The following is a 16,199-nucleotide window of genomic DNA, read 5'->3' as shown; positions in this document are numbered from 1 at the left end:
GAGACTCAAGGCAAGACCAGGATTTTTACAAACTTTTTAAACAATTTATTAGTCTTATTTTCCAGTAAAATATTCACATAATGTCAAAAGAATGGAATGACAGAGGTGTAGCCGACTACCTTTAATTCCACATAAATATTTAAAATCTAAAAACCTCAGGAATCATCAGACTGAGTAGAAATTTGACTCTTCAGAGCAAGTATTGCTTTACTATTGTCATTAATCCAGTCAATAATATGACCAATGACCAGCCGTGGGAAACAGCATGCCTGCTGAGTTGCTTTTTAAAAGATGTTTCGCGGAGCCCTTGTCAAGTCAATCCAGGAAGAATATGTTGTTGAACTGCGTTGCGCAAAGCTTCTTGACCTCTTCTGCAAAAAGAACAGAAAACAGTAAGGGAAGAAATTCTCACTTAAGAGGTTATAGGATATAGATCGGTACCTTATTCTAATAATTCTCTGGGAATAAAGTTGGAGATAAATAAAGGTCTTCAACGAATTTGACCTTAAATCTTAGAAGCCTTGATATGTTTGTAAATTGAGAGAAAAATAAAAAGGCTTGATACACAGGAGACTTTCACACTATTTAGCATCTCTTCTTTGGGCCTGACAGGGCGCAAACCCGAAGTGCCTCAGACATCCATGAGTTGGGGGTTAGGAGTACAACTTCTGAAATCTTGAGGAATCTGACACAAGCACACAAACACTCGAGCGGCAGCCCTGAGCCGAGGACAGGAGTTGACACAAGCACACACTCGAGCGGCAGCCCTGAACCGAGGACCAGGAGCTCCACAGTGGCGCCACCCTTTGGACGTTAAGCTCAATTCCCGTTTTCAGAGAGGCGTGTGTTAACTGCCGTCGTTCCTAATGCAGCAACTATTTTTTTTTTTTTTTTATGCTGACTTTCTGCACAAAAGGTTTCTTTTTATTCATTAACATAGGCAAAGTTATTTAAGTCAATAAATTTTTAAGGATTTTTCACACGTCCTGATTCTTTCCACTGCCAATCACCATAGCTCCTCCAGGGTTGTCATCTTCAAGGTAGCCCTTTCAAAAAGTTCAATGCAGCAACTATTAACCCTAACCACTAGGCCACCAGGGATCTCCCAAAACGCACATTTTACTACATGGTGTATAAAGCCATGGGATATTTTTTTTTCTTCAGCATTAGAGAAAATAAATTTCTTCTGGCCTGTATCAAGTTTCCCAAGAAATAGGCAAGTTTTTCACATACATTTTCAAGGAACTAAGTTACAGAAAAAGAGACCAAGTGATGGTTTCCTTTGAGCAGCAGGGGCCTCTGCTTAACAACCTTAACAGTCACGTTTGCTGTTTACATGCTCCATAGCACACTGAAAAGAGAGTCTGTGAAACATCAGCAGCATTAAAATTCTGCTCAGACACCAAACCCTACTTACCATTGACTTCAATCAGGTTTGCATTTTTTTGATTCAAAATAACATACAGCTCCCTCTGGTCAGACTTCTTCCCAACAACCCAGTAATCACTCATGGCTTTCACGATGATTTCTTCATCTTCGTCCACTCTGTAAGACAGGAGTTTCAAGACCAATTGTTTATTTTATATGTACAGCTGGACTCTGACAAACATTCTGAAATAAGAAACAGGAAACCTGAGCGACCTGAAAAGGTCAGGGAGTCAGTCCCCTGTGAGTGACCAGCCACTCCCGGGCTTGATGACATTCACCCAAGAAGGTGGTCAGGCCCTCTGAAGGGGCCTGGGATCACTTGGTGTTTGGAGCTGATTCTCATTAGAGAGCAGACACCTAACTGGAGAGGGGGTGAGAATTACCTTGTGAAATCACTATTGATGTCACCCAGAATCTTCATTAGATCCGGATGGACAGATGTGAGTGACACGCTGGGTGTCTTCCTCATGTGAACTGTACTTTTTTCTGCTAAATTCATATGGTTGAAGTAGATAAACTTAAACTGGGGTTCTTTTTCAGACCTGTGAACACATGTTATTCAGATGGTAACATTCTGAAAGAACAATTACACGGAAAAGAAAGTTTCTGAAATATCATAGCATTACCCCAACTATACAGCCACAGTGTCAAAACCCTGTGTGTACAATGGCTAAGGTTGTGTTTTCAATGGCTAGGCCTTCAAATCAAGAACCTCAGTTAAGACATAACATTCGGCAGTAACTTCTTGGATATCTGTGACATATTCAATATGACTGAATTTCCCAGTGAGCTCAAGTATGCATTTTAAAAACCAAAAATATTTTAACTGTGATGATTTTCTTACAAGTACAGTGTTTTATAAACGGTAGTCACTCAGTTATTTGCCAACTAAAGAAAAACCCGGACTGGCTCACGTCACAGCCAGCTTCACCGGGAACACTTCTGCACAGGAGGCCGAGTGCGTTCCGTCTGCACAAAGCAAAGCCCTGCTGACCACCACTGCCAGCGTGGACCTCACAGCCTGGGCAGGGCACATGGGGAGGGGTGCACGAGGCCAAGACCAGGGGCGGAGCTGGCAGGCCTGACCCCACACACTCACCCCGCCATCGGGGAGGGCAGAGGGGATGCATTAGCCCCAGCCACCATTGTGGGGCAGAAAAACCCGGCAACAGCTCCCTAGGAAGCCCTGCAGACAAGGCCAATCAACACGTGTGTTATCTGGATTCAGAAAACACCATCCACGTTCTAAGTAAAAGCCACCCTGATTCACCCAAAGCCAGTGAAATGCTTGAAAATAACCAGGAAGCAGAGTACAAACCCAGACATTCTCTTGTTGATGTTAAACTGCTCACAGATGTCAGATGCCAGCACTGTGAGCTGGGGCCCCACGATGCTGTCCAGTCTGCGGCAGAAATCCAGTGTGGGCTGAATGGAGGCTACGAGTAATTCAAGAAATACTAGTGAGTATCGGGGGCCAGGGGTTAACGAGCTCGATTTTCACTTCACTGTCTTAACAATATGCAAACTACTGATCTGGGAAATAATGAAATGATCAGAGCCCTCTCCCCTCCGAAATAGAAGAGACACAGGGCTCAGAATTAGTTATATTTAAGATGAAAAAGAGGCAAAGACTCATCGCACTGTCAATGTGGACTGCAGCATGCCCTGCGGGGTGGTAAACTGACTGGCTGCCCTCAGTAAAAGGAAGGTCAGATTCTTATTTAACAACCACCACAGCAGCACTCACGGCCCGGTACCGTTGGTCCATACAGGTATTACCTAATTCTAAAGCTCCTTTGAGATGGGCGCTCCCTGTGATCGCATCATGGGCAAGAAGGCACAGAAGCAGGCAAGCTGGGACTTTAGCGATATTAGAAACAGCGGAAGCCCTCGATGGGCGATAGGGCTTAACGCGGCCTCCGTGTTGCTACGACAACATATCTATCATTCAGGAATGGAAGGGAGCAAAGTGTAAAGAGACAAGGCTCAGACACACGTGCGTACCTACCATCGATCATAAAGCACACAGCTGCGCTCATGGCCTGGGGTGAAAGAAACCAAGATTAGGACGTGGTACAAAAAGAGGACTGAAATAACCGAACGCAGTGGCCTCGTTTGAATCTTTTTTTAAACATATCAACTTTATAAGGACTTTCCAAAGTCAGCTGAAGGAATCTAGATGGGGCTGGATATTAGATGATATTAGGGAAGTATTATTTATTTTGGTCAGGCAGGATAATGGCAGTGCTGACGCTAACACAGACGCCCTTAGTAGTTAGAGATGCAGAATGAACTCTGAGGGGAATGACAGGATGACTTAAAACGTGCTAACAAAAAAGCAAAATGTGTAGAGGCGAGAGATATTATCACCATAATGTTAATCAAGCTCTGTGATACGTACCTGTGTATTCATTATTCTAATATGCTTGTGTGTGTTTGAAAAAACCCCAGTAAATTAATGTCACCTGGCTTGCTTTTTTATTATAGCAAATACTGCAGTTTTGATGGGAGTAAGTAGCGGGAACCTACAGCAAGCCAGAGTGTAAATAGAACAGCCAAAAAATATTTACATTTATCAAAGTCGTGTAATAGTGTTAAAAAAAAAAAAAAGGCCAAAACAGAACATGTAGGCTTGGGACTTCCTAGTGGTCCTGTGGTTATGAATCTGCCTTCCAGGGCAGGGGACAGGTTCAGTCCCTGGTCGGGGGACTAGGACTCCACGTGCCTTGGGGCAACTGAGCCCACATGCTCTAGAGTCCGAGCTCTCCAAGCAGAGAAGCCTGTGCGCCACAGGAACTCAAGGCAGCCAAAAAAAAACCCAGGTTTGTGATGAAAATGCAAAAGACTTCCTCCTCTGAGGCCTGCTCCCCCGGCAACCACTGTGACTGTCTAGATAATACGGCCCTGGCTGTCGTGACGGACGCGGCCCCTCTTCAGCCATCACCCCTGCCCCCGGCTCCAGCACCATCACCCTGGCTGTCGTGACGGACGCGGCCCCTCTTCAGCCCTCACCCCCGCCCCTGCCCGGTTTAAGCCACTCTACTTCCTCCGCTGGACGCTCACCTTGCAGCCTCAGACGGCTCAGTCCTCACGCCTCCAGTCACAGCCACTCTTTCATGAGGGCATGAACCTCCCCGTGCCCTGCACCTCTCCGTACCTCCCCTTCTCAGCCTTGTTCAGCTCTCACTTCATGTGTGCGTGGTCAAAGCTAATGACATTTATGCTCCTCTGTAACTGAATGGTAATTACTATTTGCCCATAAAGAGGCTGCAGACTGGGTGGCTTATAGGCCGGTTCCACCCAATATAGGTCTTTCTTTTTGTTTCAAGTCATTCTGACTTAGATGCCAACTAGTTTGCTACCAAAATCCCAATTTCCAGCCTCTCCTCAGGCATCAAGAGACCTGGGACCACGGCTCTTCCCTCTGGCCACCACCTGGTCTCCTTGGGACGCGGCCCCTCTGTGTGACACAGGGTCCCGAACCCCGACCCAGCTTGCCTCCCTTGTGTCTGCCATCAGACATTTGTGTGCCTGACCCCTTAGAAATTTATTTAAAGAAAAGAAAACAAAAAAACAGCCCTTTTAAAGTCTACTAAAAAAGTTGAAGAATTTCAAATACATTAAAAATGTACTTGGAAAAGTAACACACGAACCCCAAGGACCATCACTTTCTCAACAACCGTCAACTCATGGATAATCCTGCCCGATTCACCGCCCTGATTCACATATTAATAATCTCTCTCCCCAGGGAAACATCGTAATTGGAGAAAAATATAAAAAACAATCAAATTTCCAGAGGGAAATTTTCCTCAGGGCAGACAGCAGATGGAGAAACGCTTATAAAAGGCAATCTACTACAACTTAGTATTTTAGTCTTTTATTACAGCTGTGAATACATATATTAAAAAAGAAGCAAGACCTCAAATCAGTAACAACCTTCCATCTTAAGAGCTTGGAAAAAAGAAGCGCAAACCAACCACAAAGCAAGCAGGAGGAGGGATATGACGACTGGAACGGAAATAAACTGGAACAGAGAACAGAAAAACAAGAGGAAAAAATGAAACCAAAAGACGATCCTCTGAAAAGAACCACAAAACTGAAAAACCTTTAGCTGGCCCATCTAGACCAAGGAGAGAAAAGACGCACGTGACTAAAAGGAATGAGAGGGGAGACCGCACTACCGACTTTAAAAGACAATAGTACAAGCCTATATATTATGACAACACTGACACCAGCAACTTGAACAACCTAAAATAGACAAATTCCTAAAAAGATACAACTATTAAAACTGACTTAGAGGAAAAGAAAATCAGAAAAGACCAATAATAAGTAAAGAGATTAATGAGTTAAACACGTCCCCAAAGACAAGTCCAGACGTAGGTGGCTTTACTGTAACCAAACATTTGAAGAATTCACACCTGTCCTCCAGAAAGCCTTCAAAAACAGGATATCAACCTTATACCAAAACCAGACCAAGGGAAGACTTCAAAATGAAAGAAAACAGACCAGCAACCCCTCATGGCCCTGAGCTCACGCAGGCCAGCTGGGCCTCTGGGAGGTCTCTGGGAGGCCAGCTACAGATAGTCGGCCACGAGGGTGGTCAGCGGGGCCTGCACCCAGTCTCTGGATGTCAAGGCTTGGGTGAGCCTCCCTGGAAGGCAACACGCCCTACGCTCTGTCACCTGGCTCTGCTGGGAGAAACAGGCACTGTGCCGTCTGCACGACTGTCCAGAGGCCAGCTGGAAGCCTGAGCCTGGTCACGAAGATCAAAGACCCTCTGTGCCGCAACTAAGACCCAACATAGCCAAATAAAAACCACCCAACCTGACATAAACAGGGGGCTTCCCTGGTGGCTCAGTGGTAAGAATCCACCTGCAATGCAGGAGACATGGGTTCAATCCCGGGGTCAGGAAGATCCCCTGGAGAAGGAAATGGCAACCTGCTCCAGTATTCCTGCCTGGGCAATCCCGTGGACAGAGAAGCCTGGCGGGCTACAGTCCATGGGGTCGCAGAGAGTCTGAAACAGTGTAGTGACCACACAACGTAAGCTTACATCCTGACAAGCCAGTATCCCGACGGAAACTCAGACCATCCTCGTGAATTAGCGAGCCCACAGCTTTAACGTAAATTTACATCCTGACGAGACAGTATCCCGACGGAAACTCAGACTATCCTTGTGAATCAGCGAGCCCACAGCTTTAAAAGCAGAGCGGAGGCAGAATCCACTGAAGGGGGGGCAGGCGTCAAACGACAGTGGCCTTGACGGCCTGACCTGTCCACATGCAGGACTTGTGAGTCATGGCCGCAGACAGTGACCCTCTCACAAATCACGGAGCTGTTCCACGGGGACTGAGAATAAACCTCTTACTCCAGAAAGCACCCATTTCGAGTTTTACAATAACCAGAACGTGCGAGGACACTGTTTCAAGGATCATGTGAGAGGCCTGCACACCAACTGGTGTACCTGGTGGAAGCTGTGCCAGAAAGATCTACTTTAGCATCGACCTGTAACCCTGGAGTGAGAGACGACTGTTACCTTATAAACAATTAAGTGCAGAGCTTCGTAAGTGTCGTCTGTATTTACAAAAATTTTGGGGAATCTGCATTTTGCTTCTGGATCATTAAGGTTCAAGGGGCCAGTGAGGAATCTGAAAAGCAAGCACAGAGATGCGTTGATTCAATCAGGCAGATATAAGCAGGAATATATAAACAGTGCATTCCTATAAAGGGTGGTAATACACACCCCCTTTTTTTGGGGAAGCTAGACACTACTTAGAAAACACCATATCAGAAAATAAAAAAAGAATAGTTTTAATTCATTGCAACCAAAAGGATTTCCTTTGCTGATTATTGTCAGCAAAGCAGCACAAAGGCAGTTCAGTGTTTGTGATTTTATCTTTACCAGAAAAGATAATAAAATCCAGTACTGTCCATCAGAGGGCAGGAGTCCTACCTTCCATAGTGTTGGAGGTTTCCTGGCATTTCTGCCCTTATTGGAGAATCCCTTCCCGCCAACTGTAAACAGATTTAATATCGACAAGTGACTTCTTAGATTTTCTATATTCAACGCTTTGAGAAACAGCATTCGTATCTACTGGTTGACTCCATGCCATGTATCTGTATCAGTTTCCCATATTCATCCCCACCAAAAAAAAAGCGGCAGGGGGAGAAGGATTACAGAGGAACAGAAAGGACTCACTGGTTTTAACCAGAACTTCATTGTACCCCAAGTTCCACATACGGGCTTGACAGCAATAACCGAAGGCTGACGCGTGCTAGGCAATGACATCAATTACTCAATTTCATCTTGTTTCACCCCTGTGGGGAATGCCCTCTCCCAATTTTCCAGAAGCGGAAACTGAAGTTTGAAGAAGTTCACCAATGCGGCCAGCTCCTGAGTGGAGGGGCCGGGTAGCAAACCCAAGCCTGTCTGACTTCAAAGTCCCTGCCTTTGGTCATGACACTGTGCCTCCTTATAGGTTTTTATTTGTATCACATTCCTGGTTTCTTCTGCTGAAGATACACTATTTCAATATGTGTAGGAAATGAAAAAAAAAAAAAAAATCCAAATCTAACAGGCATGTTAGCTGAAGTTTATTCTTCTAAAACTTTTTGATGTTTTTCTAGCCTATGTAAGGTTTTAGCATACAACTTGAAAGACTGAAAAGCACTGTCAAATTTGACAGTAAAAACACACAGCTAACTCACAGATGCAGCCTGCGCTGACACAAGTCCTCCCGTGCCCGTGTTCCCGCTGCCCTGTTGTACGCTTCTGTTTTAGAAGTCTGGCTCTTTAGACGTTTAATAAAGCAGCAAGAGCTTTCAGCTGCTACAACAGCACTGCCCCTCCGTGGGAAAGTCTCCTGAGGGTCCTTCTGAGGGTGTGCTTGAAAGCAGGTGCTTTAGCATCAAGCGGACCCAGAGATCAAGTCCTGGCTCTGTCACTTACTAGCTGGGGGGCACTGGGTGAGTCATGGGGGTCTCCTTTCTGTAAGATGGAGGTGAGGTCCCCAGCTCTCAGGATGTCATGAGATAACGCAAGCTTTCTGGGTACGTATACTGTGTCTGGTGTACAGCATATACTCCAGCAACGTGAGCCACTATATTCAAACTACCCAGAAGGGAAGTCAGGGCAGGACTGGGTCCTTCTCAAAACCTTGAGATTTCTTATCTGAAAGATGTTTTCCTGTTTCAAGGCATGGCCTTAAAAAATAGAGCAACGGAGAGTGTGTGTGTGCACGTGTGCGCGCATTCACCCTTGGGTCAAAATGATAATTTCATGGCTTATGAATACTTTACCTAATTAAAGCTAAAAATGGATGCTTTGGGGAAAGCACTGTGGTATTATTTACAGTTTTCTGCAGAAAAGTGGGAGAGTCAGTGCCATAGTGGAAAAGCCAGGCGGCAGTATAAAATCAACTCAGGACTGGATCTCCTGTTTGTAGGTGCAAAGACCACTGTTTTGTCCAAGATCGCGGGCATTCTGAGAGCTCCCAGAACCCAGCCTAAAGATCCAGTTTTCCCTCTTACACCTCTGCAACTGCATTTGAACAAAATGCAGAAAAGCTGGCATACGTAGCTCTCCATGCTAAGTGACACAAGAGGTTTCTACACCTGCAGATTCCATGTTACGTGGATTCAACCAACTGCAGGTTGAAAACAGGGAGAAAAAGCTTCAAAGTTTCCAAAAGCAAAATTTGAATTTGCCACATGCTGGCACCTACTTATGTAACGTTTACATTGTATCAGGGTTTTTCTTAGCACGCCCCCGTGGATACCGACAGACAGCTCCATCACTGAACATCACACTAACAGTGTAAACTGTAGATGAGAACTGCCCCCCACCACGTCCCTCCACTCCCCTAAGTACCTATTTATCCATCTCTCTAGAGATTAGTACCCCATCTTACCTCAGGTTCGATATGCCTTGGAAACAGAGACGTGGTGAGGTATTTATATAAAATTCTCATGTCGTCTTGTTCTAATCCACTCCTGCAACATCAGAAAAGTACTGTGTTAAAAGCCTGGAATTGGTCTTCCATCTTCCCATTGTTTTGTGATTAAACATCACCTCTGACTCTTTACGTGGGATTATCCAGGGAGCGTCAGCAGCTGATGGCCACTCTGCTCCAGGTACCAGATTTCTGGGCTACTGGTCACGCTTTCTCTCACCCACCACCCTGAATACAGTGTACGCTGTGGACAAGGAACTTGGTCCTGTTATGTCTCAGACATGTACGTGGGTTTTAATTCTCTCAATTTCAGAGTAGGCAAAAAGTGGGCAGAGAAAGAAACAAGCTTTCAGGGAAACCATCCACTCTGAAATGAGACAAAAGTAAGTGGCACGTGGAAAAGTGCACAGAATCCAGCAGGCGTTGTTGGACTTGATCCAAAATCAGTTTTTCATTTTGTGTGTGTGTGTGTGTAATAAAGTTTTATTAAAGTATAAAGGAGACAGAGAAAGCTTCTGACACAGGCATCAGAAGGGGGCTGAAAGAGTACCCTCCTGGCTAGTCTTCAGCTGGATGTTATATAGTCATTGCTGCTGCTAAGTCGCTTCAGTCGTGTCCGACTCTGTGCGACCCCATAGACAGCAGCCCACCAGGCTCCCCCATCCCTGGGATTCTCCAAGCAAGAACACTGGAGTGGGTTGCCATTTCCTTCTCCAAAAAATCAGTTTTTCAGGTAAGGATATAAACAATGAGTCTGTATCTGGGTTTTTTTTTTCCTATTAAATTGAAATCTCCCTTGATAGAAACCAAGCCTCTGCGTGACACCCCCAAGGCCCTTGAGGCCCTCTCTTCTTTCCCAGGGAAGTCGCAGGTTATGTTAGCAGCCTGGTCTGTCAGCACAGGAACACTCCCTGCCATCAACATTCACAGAGCACAAACGAGGAGCCCGAAACACAAACCCCAAAACAGAATGGCTCTGAGCGAGAGGGCCTTCAGCGGGCCCCGCCCCCAGGAACCTCAGTGGCTCCTCCAGGGCAGACCCCCCTCAGCTGCAAACAGCTCGGCCCCCAACGAGGCTGGGGCCCCGGAGGGCTCATGCACATTCACACAGCTCTTCCGGGGTTAGTCTTCGGTCATTGAGAACATTTAGTAACAGTTTATCTTTGCTTCTTAAGTAGCAACACTTTTATCAAAGAAATTATGTTTTTGTCCCTAGGAGACAAGACCCAAATATAGCTTGATGACAGCGAGTTAATTTCCTGATTTTATAGTACCTTTAACTTCTTGGATGTTTTAAAATAGTAGCTTCTTTAAAAGAAACTATGAAAATCACATTTACTATGCTAGTTCTTTGAAGATGTTTTTGGAAAAATACCAAAATCAAAATGGGAGTCGTAAACCTAACATTTTCTCCATCATTCATGGAACCAGTTTTAAACTCCCCTGCTCAGTAATTTTAAACAAAATTACCTTAATTTTGGTTTAAACAATCACTGCCTTATTTTGACAATATCTAAAAAGGCGCGTCCCACCCCACCCCACTCTCACCCCCACCCCCGGCTGTTATTTCCAGTTTGACAACCTGCTATCAATCCAGTCACTGCTGTTTTTATGATCCTAAAAGATGGGAGTACCTACCAGATGAGTTGATCATTATAGAGAAAGGCAGTGTACTTGACTATACTCAGGCTTTCTTCCATTCTGTTAATAAAGGACTGGATTTTCAAATAAGTCATTTTATCCAATGGGAAGAAGCTGATCCCACCAAATATGTCGAGTAGATCGCAGGACTGCAAATGCAACGTTTGCAAATACTGCAGGAAATAAATAAAGCATAAAACTTACTAATAGCACATAGAAGCTAGTACTCTGGCAGCTGAAAATAACAGTCTTAATTTGTGGTACAATTACACACTAGCAAACAGCACATTTACAAGATCAACATGGAGGTGAACCACAGGGAACTGGATATGGAATCAATACCAATTTCAAAAAATTAAGTTCAATGTCATTAGTGTCCTTTCAGCTGTGTTTTCTCTCTGTGAGGTGTTAATTCCTTATTAGTGCTATGCAGATTTGACTGACCTCTGCACATGGTATTATGGACCATGTTATACTAACATCACACTGGAAGGCATGCAGTCAGTGATGGTGGACAGGAGAGGAATACAGACAGAACAGGAACCAGGGGACAGTCAGAGTCGATGATTATGATCATTAAAGTGAAGAAACAAAGAAAAGTAATTCATAGAAACAAAATAATTGAAAAACAGACATTAAAGTAGTACCGGGAGAAAGATCAGTTGAGACTCATTCCTCTAAGACACACTGAATTTGACCAGGGATACTTCCCTGGTGGCTCAGATGGTAAAGAATCTAGGTTGGGAAGTATTCCTGCCTGGAGAATTCCATGGACAAAGGAACCTGGTGGGCTACAGTCCATGGGGTTGCAAAGAGTTGGACATGACTGAGTGACTCACACTTTCACTTTTTTCAGGGTAAAATATGCAAAATTGACACTGAAGGAAAAGGAGAACAATGTAGGGGGAGAAAGGTCACACTCATGACCACTAAGGGGAAAAAATCTGTGTTACAGCCGCACACTTCACCTTGAGTCAGTACAGATGACGCATGTTTAATGAACACAATCGATCCATGAGAACGTGCGACTTTGCTAATTAACCAATCCACCCCAAGAAGTTTGCTTTGCTTTGGAGTAAGCCCACACTGACAGACACAGGTGGGTCAAGGATGAAGCCAGAAGACATCTCCAAGGTGCTTTAAGGAGCTGGGCACAACTGTCAGGAAGCTCTGATTCACGAGCACAAACCAAGGGACTTCCCTGGCGATCCAGTGTTTGACTCTGGGTCTCCAATGCAGGGGGCATAGGTCTGATCCCCGGTCAGGGATCTAAGGTCCCGTTTGCCATGTGGCAAAATAAATAAATAAAAAATAAACTAAAGGTTAAAACTGGAAAAAAAAAAAAAACAAATCTAACCTATTTCCTCACTGGTCTGATTCCGTCCCACTATGCCTGAGTCTCCACGCCAACTCCAATTTCTAGGTTTGTTTGTATGTGAGAAGCAAACTTGTCTGTATTTCTCTAACAGTCAGTTTGATAATTACCAAGATTACAAATAAAATTCTGAATACTTACTCGATGGAAGAATTTCTCTAATCTTTCTTTTAGGAGCTTGACACCTCCATCTTCCATGGCTCTTAGAAATGTACCATTAAAAAGCTAATGGTGTAAAAGATTAAGAAAAAAAAATTTTTGTCCTTCAATTTCCCAATATAACAAGTTCTTCTTTCTCTTTTACATAATTCTGCTTATTTCATCCCGCAATTCTTTTTGAATATAGAAAATACTTACATTAGAAAGTCTGAGTTATAAGTCACAAAATACCAAAACACTGTTAAGGGATACTGAAATTTCTGTAAAATCACCCAATTGTTCTGGGCATTTTTAAAAAACCTGAACTCACATCTAAGTTTCACTTTATATAAATAATATTGCTAGACTTCTTATATCGTACAAATCTTTGCACTCTCTACCTTCCTTAAGAACATGGATTCTATCATTCACTGATGCAGATATACTCTTAGGACAAGTCGGGGAAGAGAAAAGGGCTCTTTATTGCATGAACTGGTACAGGCATAAACCTCAATACTGCTTCACAGGCCCCATTATTTCCTCCCCATAACAGACACGTAGTCACCTTACAGTCATGATAAAGAATTAAGAATTATTTTAAATGACCCACGTAAATTGGGGTAATCGGCTGGACTCTCAACCTAGAGAACATGCCGTGCTTACCTTGTACATGCTGTAGCATTGTTGGAGCACCGAACTGTAAACCTTGTCCTACAAACACCACAGAAACAGCACAGATCTCATTCGAGGGAAAACAAAAAAATTATCGATTGCATAGTAAAGGTATAGTGACTCTTGGTAAAGCAATATAACGTTCATACACATGGGCCTATAATAGTTGTGTGCTGAAACGAAGAGGTATTTAAATTCAATTATGAACCCGTAAGCCTAAGAAAGGCTATGACCAACCTAGACAGCATACTAAAAAGCAGAGACATTACTTTGCCAACAAAGGTCCGTCTAGTCAAAGCTACGGTTTTTCTAGTAGTCATGTGAAGATGTGAGAGTTGAACCACAAAGAAAGCTGAGCGCCCAAGAACTGGTACTTTTGAACTGTGGTGCTGGAAAAGACTCTTGAGCGTCCCTTGGACTGCAAGGAGATCCAACCAGTCCATCCTAAAGGAAATCAGTCCTGAATATTCATTGGAAGGATTGATGCTGAAGCTGAAACTCCAATATTTTGGGCACCTAATGGGAAGAACTTACTTATTGGAAAAGACCCTGATGCTGGGAAAGAATGAAGGCAGGAGGAGAAGGGGATGACAGAGGATGAGATAGTTGGATAGATATCACTGACTTAATGGACATGAGTTTGAGCAAGCTCTGGGAGTTGGTGATGGATAGGGAAGCCTGGCATGCTGCAGTCCATGCATGGGGTCGCAGAGAGTCAGACACGACTGAGCGAGTGAACTGAACTGAAGCCTAGTTCGGCAGTTCTCTCCAGTAATTCTCGGCTGGAAAATCCCATGGACAGAGGAGCCTGGCAGGCTAAGTCCATGGAGTTGCAAAGAGCTGGACAAGACTGAGCAAACAAGTCTAATTTTTAGGAGGGCTTCAAACACGGATGAATAGAGGAAGGCAGTGGTAAGAGACAGCACATACACGTTTTTATAAGATTGTGCTCATGGAAACAACAAGCACAACATTCCCCTGTGCTGACCTTGAGAAACTTCTGCCAAAGTGACATAAGTTAAATCTGAACAAGTCAGTCACTCAAGATAGTAACAATTTTTTTCCTAAAAATATGAAATAAAAAATGACACATTACCAGCAACTCCTCCTCTTGGTATTCAACAACTGGTTTTCCATCTTTACTTTGCTTTTCAATGATAGGATTCCGAACAACCTACAAATTTTGATTTAAGAAATCAATTATATGCGTTTTTAAATTTTCCCCTAACTTAAATAAACTTGAACACGTCCCAACACCAAAATTTCTTAAAGGAGCCCCCAAAAACAAATACACCAAACAGGAGTTTGATTTTTAAATTGCTACTGACTGTACTGTAACTAACCCACTCCAGTGTTCTTGCCTGGAGAATCCCAGGGACGGGGGAGCCTTTTGGGCTGCCGTCTATGGGGTCGCACAGAGTCGGACACGACTGAAGCGACTTAGCAGCAGCAGCTGCAGTACTGTAACTCTCCTCTGATGCAATGACCAGAGGACTTCCCTGAATTCCTAACGGTAAAGATCACACATAACTGTATAATACAAATTCAGAAAAGTGTACTATATATGTAAATACCATGACCATCCAGAAATTTTCTTCTGGTTCGTTGAAGAACTGTCTGTTCTTCTGCGTATGTAAAGATTTTGCAGGTTTTGATGGACTAAAGGTCCTAAAAACGGTAAAAGAATATGTTAGCGACAATCCCCCAGTGGAGGTTTTAAGAATTCACTGAGCTCTGCAAAAGCACATTGAAAGATATTACCTTGTAAACTGTACAATAGCTTCACATAATCCAACGTTTCTAATTTTTTCATTCTTTTCTACTTCATTTGGATAATAAAACAAAATTTTATTTTCCTCCTAAAGTATGGAGAGAGAGAATCACATTGACATAAGCAGTTTGTCTGTCTTAGCTGTCGACAATACTTGGTATCAACCTCTCATGTCATATGTGCTAGCTGGCAAGACAAAACAAAGGCCCCTTTTAGAAAAACAAAGATTATCTTCTCTTCAGGGTGTAACAAACGCCCACCTGAATGAAAGGCAATTGTGATATTTGCTAAGTCGTATGCCATCTGAACTAAATTAGACAACGATGCTGAAAACTCCATCTTTGGATTTCTTTCTCCATGCTAATTTGTAATACATCAACGCTTGTAAGAAACAAGTGTGTGGACGTGCACAGACATACACCTCCCCACAAATTAAACCCAGCAAGTTCACAAGCATTTGGACTGGCAGCCTTTAAAAGGACCGTGATTTCCTGCCAACAAAACTTGGCGCCGGACATCCTTTGAGGAAGTTACCGTCCCCACCTTAAAAAAGTAATGATAAAAAAACCAAAACAAAACCATCCGCTCCCATCCGACTTAACTTATTAATTCGGAAAAAAAACTTTCCGAAGATCCGCCAAGCCTGCATTACAGGACTACCGTCTCCTACTCTTGTTTTAGTTTCTAGGCGGGGGACTTCCAGCAACAAAGACAAAAGCTGAACTTTAATCATCCAGGGTTGATGTTAAAGGGAAGAGAGACTCCACCTGTGTGATTAACCCGACGAACCTTCACTCAATACACAGGCACTGATCTGGGACCTGCAACCAGACCCTGCCCGCGTTGTCTGGGCCCTGCAGCACACCCAGCACAAAACAGTCCGATAAAGGCCAGTCGATAAGGGAGACTGACAAGCGACGACCCCAGGCGCACCCCGCGGCTGCCCGGGCCGGACCCCATCCGGCAGCCCCCCTACCCGGGGCCCTCTGCCACCCACGGACGCCCGCGCGCGGCCCCGCTCCACTTACCTCTCCCTCGCGCGGCCCGAAGCGCGGGTTGTAGATGAAGAAGCTCAGCAGCGCCGGCGGGAACTGCTTCTCTTGGGCCGCTCCTGCGCCGGCCCCGGACGCCGCTGCCGCCATCCCGGCCCGGCCCCCCAGCCTCGGGAGCCTCCCTCGGCCCGCCCAGAGACAGCTGCCGCCGGAAGACCGCACTTCCGCCT

General features: G+C 44.5%; 1 protein-coding gene across 1 annotated transcript; it reads right to left on the bottom strand.

Annotated features, from left to right (window-relative positions):
* Window positions 1-52: 52 nt before the first annotated feature.
* CCZ1 (CCZ1 homolog, vacuolar protein trafficking and biogenesis associated) lies at window positions 53-16,197 on the bottom strand. Its single transcript, XM_070362400.1, has 15 exons — window positions 16,006-16,197; window positions 14,968-15,065; window positions 14,781-14,874; window positions 14,303-14,380; window positions 13,198-13,245; window positions 12,538-12,621; window positions 11,019-11,194; window positions 9,339-9,420; window positions 7,382-7,443; window positions 6,965-7,076; window positions 3,437-3,470; window positions 2,747-2,864; window positions 1,812-1,970; window positions 1,418-1,545; window positions 53-371 (listed from the first exon to the last, which is right to left on the bottom strand). The coding sequence occupies exons 1-15, from the start codon at window positions 16,117-16,119 to the stop codon at window positions 316-318; spliced, it is 1,443 nt and encodes a 480-aa protein (XP_070218501.1). The 5' UTR covers window positions 16,120-16,197; the 3' UTR covers window positions 53-315.
* Between the last annotated feature and the right edge of the window lie 2 nt (window positions 16,198-16,199).

The sequence above is a fragment of the Bos mutus genome, chromosome 25 (assembly GCF_027580195.1).
Source record: "Bos mutus isolate GX-2022 chromosome 25, NWIPB_WYAK_1.1, whole genome shotgun sequence".
NCBI classification, from domain to species: Eukaryota; Metazoa; Chordata; class Mammalia; order Artiodactyla; family Bovidae; genus Bos; species Bos mutus.
The sequence above is the reverse complement of the archived record's forward strand: the minus strand, read 5'-3'. Positions and strand labels throughout refer to the sequence as shown.